This window comes from Callospermophilus lateralis, chromosome 2 (genome assembly GCF_048772815.1).
Source record: "Callospermophilus lateralis isolate mCalLat2 chromosome 2, mCalLat2.hap1, whole genome shotgun sequence".
Classification (NCBI taxonomy): domain Eukaryota; kingdom Metazoa; phylum Chordata; class Mammalia; order Rodentia; family Sciuridae; genus Callospermophilus; species Callospermophilus lateralis.
The window spans coordinates 115866947-115872946 of record NC_135306.1 but is presented as its reverse complement, the minus strand read 5'-3'; the positions used below and the strand labels follow the sequence as shown (position 1 = coordinate 115872946).

Genomic DNA, 6000 nt, shown 5'->3' with positions numbered 1-6000 from the left:
CAGCGCACCCACAAACGCCCATCCCACCGCCCGGAGTGAGAGCGTGTGTGTGTGTGTGTGTGTGTGTGTGTGTGTGTGTGAGAGAGAGAGAGAGAGAGAGAGAGAGAGAGAGAGAGAGAGAGAGAGAGAGAGAGAGAGAGAGAGAGAGAGAGAGAGAGAGAGAGACGCGCGCACGCACACGTTAGCCTGCCCGCCTGCGCGCCCGCGGGCTCCCCGCACGAACGCCGGGCCTGGGGCCGCCCGCTTGCAGCCCCTTCATCCAGTGCGGGCCCAGCTGTTTCTATAGGAACCACGGCGGCGCCTGGCCCCTCCGACAGAGGCCCCCGCGTGAGCATGCCCAGTGCAAACCTCTAGTTTGGCTCGGGTCTAGGTTTCCAGTAAGTGGCATGCGGGACTCCAGAGAGATCCCAATGAGCTGAGCTGAGAGCCTTTGTGTGCAGAGGGAGGAGGCGGCGGCGACAGCCGCCCGGCTGGAGACCCCGCCTGGGGAGCCCCCGGCAGGAACAATGCTAGCCTGCTTGACCCGTGGGAACTTACTGGACGTCCTGCAGGAGGGCTTCAATGAGGTAACTGTCCTGCTCCTCCCACTCCCCAGTTCCCCTCCCCCCACCCCTCGCCTCCCGCCTAATCTCGGAAAGGGTACTTCTTGGTCCCCATCTTCTCAGAGACCCCAGCAGCAAATCGTCCACAGAACCTTAGGGGCGCAAAGGTGGTGGGTGCGGTGTGGATGGATGAACCGGTAGAAATCAAAAGGGCTGCTGGCCTCCTGCTAAACTAGGCGGTGACCTTCCCTGCTCACTTACCTGAGCCCATAGGACAGGACCACAGATTCTGAAGTCATCTTCTTCCAGAAAAGGTGGTCTCCACCCTCCCCCGGATTCTCCCGAGGGAAATCCTCGGGGAAACCATGAATATATGGCAGAGGTGCCCATTTCTATTTCAGGAGCTAACCAGTTGAGCCAAGAGAGGGGTGGGGTGCCATAGCATTGGTAGAAAGTTTGAGAGAGGGCAGGAGACTGCAGATGGTTCACAGGAAGGCGTTCTCCACATTTGAATCTCTTGAATACAGGGCAGTAGGTTTTTCCATAACTGAGGACATGGTTGAATGAGGAGCTGGGCCCAGTTCAGGGAACCAGCATTCTTCTGTGAGAGCCATTATGGGGGCCTCACTCTGTCAGGATGGGCTAGGGCTAATCAAGGGTCATTGTCCCCTTACATGTTTTATCTCACAATTCTGTTGTCTCTTCCATCCGATTCTCCTGTGACCCAGGCGATTCTGATTTGAGACCTTTATCCCTTGCCATTTTCCCTTGTTTTGGAACTCCACCTTCTTGGGTTGGTGTTCTTAGCCCAGCATCCATGAAGACCTTAATCTGTTAATTGTGCCTTCCTTTCTCCTTCTCCTTTTCTTTCCCTTTCTCACTTTCTTCCTTTCTTTCTTAAATTCAAGTTGTTTTTTTTTTTAAATCAGTTTTCAGTCATATAACATATGAATGCATTCTCTTCTCTTGGTTGGTGCTGCATATTGAACCTAAGGCCTCACACAGGCTAAGTGTGTGCTATACCACTGCTCTACCTGCTTATTCCTATTCTTTTCTTAAATGTGAACATTAAGGACAAGGCTAAAGTGCCTTTGGCCACCCCACTCTCCATCCCAGCCTTTTCCCCAAAAGTAACTAGTCTCATGAATTTGTGTATAAGATTTTCTTCCTGCAGCTGCACCACAGGCTCTTTCCTTGATTCCTGTTTCTAATTAAGAAGCCCTGCAGCCTGACCTGCCTCAAAACCTTCCCCAGTCCTGGCCCCTCTGTCCCAACCTTGTTCCTGACACAGAGGAAATGCTGTCCCAGCCTAACCAACTAAGCTGGAATTTTCCTTTGGCTGAGGTGTATTGCAGCCTTCATTAATGGGCAGAACTTGCATCTGGCCTGCACTGTAGGGCTCCTCATCCTTGCATTATTTCTGTCTGAACACATGTAAGGGGATTGTTAACAAAGAGCTACAGACTGGGAGTTTAAACCCAAGAGCCAGGAAGCCTAACTCTTTCAGCTTCTGGTATTCCTGGTTCCTTTTTTCTCTTTCTCTGTCTTTGGGCCTCCCCTGGTCCTTAGTTGCATAGGTCTGACTCATTCACCAATCATGGCAGAAGCTCCATTGGTCCTCTCATGCCTCTCCCTGTTTCCTGTTTTTATTTTAATGCAGCTCCCAGGTATTTGGACCCACTAAGAGGAGGAACCACCCAAAGCCAGTCCTGGTCTGCTTTCTGCTCATTTTCATTTCTAAACCTTTTAGCTGAAGAACCATGTAAACCAAGAAAATTGACTATCTTTTCTTACTTTCCCTGATCTCCAATTTTTGCAAAACAAGGGAAAAGGGGAGCAGTAGAGTTCTTTCTGTGGTGGTAATGGAGTTTTCATAAAACCTCCAGTTAACTTTATAATTAATTCATCTTGAGAATAATGCAATAATGTCTCTTTTCCCTCTCTGATATTTGATTTTTCTACTCATCCTGTAAACTTTACTCCACCCCTCTTTAGACTAATATACATCTATTCCCTTCTTTTTTTTAATATTTACTTTTTAGTTTTAGGGGGACACAATATCTTTATTTTATTTTTATGTGGTGCTGAGCGCCAGTGCCTCATGCATACTTGGTGAGCACTCTACCACTGAGCCACAACCTCAGCCCCAACATCTCTTTCCTTTCAGTTAGTAAATTTAAACTGTGAAATTGAATGCATGCTTTTAATTTCTCTGAAAAAATTGACATCATCTAAATAATAGTGATTTGTTAATCTTGAATGGTGAATATTCTCTAAGTAATTCTTTCATGTATACAATAAATTTTGTTAAATGTGCACATATAGTATCACACTTAGTGCTACTGAATAATGGTGTGATTGGTAACTTAAGAGTCGTGGGGCCCTGTTTGACCTACTCCATCCTGTAGGTTGCTAAATCCAGTAATATTCAGTCTCTTTTGTTAAGAGTCATATAAATGTTAGCATCATGTAAGGATGTAAATGGAGATTTAAAAATGTCAGAATACACTTTAATTCCTTTGAGAAACTCTTTCTACTGAGGCTAAGAATACCACACATGTATCCAGCTATCTCCTGGGAATGATCCAAGTATATTTGAAGCTATTCTTCATCACCTAGATGCATTATAGATCTATGTGGTTAGGGCTCTGACCTCATTCTCTGTGGTGGAAAAAAACTGCCACAGGAAACAGAGCTATGACCCTAATTGGTAATTATAAGGAAACCCTGCAGCAGAGAGAAACCCTGCCCTCTGAATCAAAGCTTTCCTCTACCCACTGTTGATCTCTGCTCTCAAATCACATGCCACTATGTATAACTATGCATGATAGAATTTTCTTCTCTCACATTTCCTGCATAGATCCCTGGCCTCTATATGCCAGGCAACTCAGAATAGATCCATGTCATTGATGTCAGTGCAATCTCTTTTATTGACATGGTTAATTTTCACCAAATTAGCCACAAGTTTTAGGTACTTCTGCATTCTGCAAACCACCCTATCCTCTGTTTTGGATTTTCTACTTTTTTTGGAGAGAGTACTAGGGGTTGAACCCAGAGATGCTTAACCACTGAGCCACATCCATAGCCCTTTATATTTTATATTTTAAGACAGGGTCTCACTAAGTTGCTTAGAGCTTCACTAAGTTGCTTAGAGCTTCACTAAGTTGCTGAGACTGGCCTCAAACTCTCAATCTTCCTGTCTCAGTCTCTGGGGATTACAGGTGGGCACCACTGTGCCCAGCTTTCACTGTGCCCAGCTCCCTTTTGGAGAGCTGGGCACAGTTTTATTTTGTTTCTGTAGTTCACACTTTCCCAGTTTTGCATCTGCCTCAATGTTATTTGATTTCTATGGCACTTGATATTGGTGGTGTTATATGAACATTGTTTTATATGCCAACACGAATTTATGCCCAGTGTTTTTCTAAGGACTGAACTTGTCCCCACCTTTTTTGTCTTGTTCTTTTCCCTCCCTCCCTTCCTTCCTTCCTTCCTTCCTTCCTTTCTTCTCCTCCTCCTCCTCCTCCTCCTCCTCCTCCTCCTCCTCCTCCTCCTCCTTCTTTTGGTATTAGGGATTGAAGCTTTTTATTTTTCATTTTGAGACAGGGTTTCACTAAATTGCTGAGGTTGGCCTCAAACTTGCGATACTCCTGTCTCAGTCTACTAAGTAGCTAGGATTATAGTTGGTGCTTTTTCTACATTTCCACCACACCCAATCTAAGGACTGAACTTTCTATAACAGACTTTGGGTGGATGCAATGGCACACACCTATAATCTCAGCTACTCAGGAGGCTGAGTCAGGAGGACTGCAAGTTTGAAACCAGGTTGGAAAACTTACCAGGATGCTGTCTCAAAATAAAATTAAAAAATAAAGGGGCTTGAGGTGTAGCTTAGTGGTAGAGCACTTGCCTATCATGTATGAGGCCCTGAGTTTAATCCTCAGTACTGGGAGAAAGGGGAAAAAAAATGAAAAAAGAAGGAAGACTGGTGCTTGTGAGAAGATTTTAATGGACCTGAGATTGTAATATGGTTTGGTCAAAAGCATTCATTGTTGTGAATCAGATGTGCATCATTCATTCATTTAGGTATTAAGTCATTTATTGATTGGGTGAGGGAATAGGTAAAATAATTGAAAATACCCAGTTCCTGCTTTCAAGGAACTAGAAAAATCATAATAGGATGCTCACTATGATAAATGTTATAAAAACTAATGTTTGTGGGAGATTGTGGAGATATCATGTAGTTAATGTAGAAAAAGCACCAAATATTTACCAACCTTCTTGTTCACTGAGCCCAGATGTTTTTCCTCCTTGTCTGGCATTTGCATGTAAGCAGTCATTCACCAGACATTGGATGAATTACTATGCTTGCCAGGCACTGTGCCAGGCTCTAGAAATAGAAGTCAAATAACAAAGTCTGTGCCCTAATGAAGCTCACAAGCCAATAAAGATAAAAAAGTAAATGTTCAAAGTATCATACTTGGGAAAATTGTGGTCATATAGATATCTTGTTTGTGAGGAAGAGTGAAACCCATATCAAACTGTGTCGTGAATGTTCTGAGAGGCTGAAATTTGTGGGAATAGTTTATGAAAAGGTTAGTCGACAGGAAATCAGTTGTCTGAGTCTTAACATTTTGAACATATGGCTTGGCAGATCTTCCCTACCAATTTTCCTCTTAGCAGAAAAGTAGAAATTGAAATCCCACATTAAGATTTATCTGCTTGGCCAGCCATGGTGATACACAACTGGGGTCCCAGCTGTTTAGGAGGCTGATGCAGGAGAATCACTTGAGTCTAATTTGAGATGAGATCCTACCTCAAGGAAGAAAAAAAAAAAAAAAAAAACAAACTCATCAACTTGGATGTTTCTGAGAAAGACAGGAAAAGCCATTATCTGGCTTTATCCCCATAAGGGGAACATTGAGTGAGAAAAAGGATTGGCAGGTGGAGCAGCTGCCGCCAACATCCCTCCTGAGTGCCTCATGCCTTCTGTGGAGTAGCATTGCAACATTGAGCCAGCTAGAGCCTTTCAGACATTTCCACAACGAATTCCTCTGCTTTGCTGTAGAAATTAACGGCCTGTTAAGTTTTTAATATTAACAAAGCACCACCCCTCAGCCGCCTCCTTTTTTTTTTTTTAAATCCTAATTTCTCCTCTCCCCGCCTTGGCTCATTGGCTTTGTTCCCAAAGGAGTCAATGCCAGTTTAACAGATGCTCCTTGGCCACAGGCTATCAGGCAGCTTTGTGTTCTTCGTGCTGAGTGATGAGCTGGCCAGGCTTGTGGAGCAGTGATAGGGCACTGTAGCCGGATGCCATTCTCCCAGGCAGTTTAGAGGGTCTGGGGAACATGTAAAATGCTTCATCTGCTAAAACAGGCATTGTTCTCTGGGTTGTAAGGACCAAAAGTTAAACCATCACTTTCCTTAAAGCATTTCTGTGTTTGATATCCCTAAACTAGTT

The 6000-nt window shown here is 44.4% G+C and overlaps 1 protein-coding gene across 1 annotated transcript in view; it reads left to right on the top strand.

Moving 5' to 3' along the window:
* The first annotated feature begins 320 nt into the window (after positions 1-320).
* The window catches only part of Dixdc1 (DIX domain containing 1), a 77262-nt gene continuing 71582 nt past the window's right edge, over positions 321-6000 (top strand). The window contains exon 1 of the mRNA XM_076846418.1: positions 321-566. Within this exon, the coding sequence (XP_076702533.1) occupies positions 507-566 (60 nt within the window). The 5' untranslated portion in view covers positions 321-506. The remainder of the gene's footprint in view (positions 567-6000) is intronic.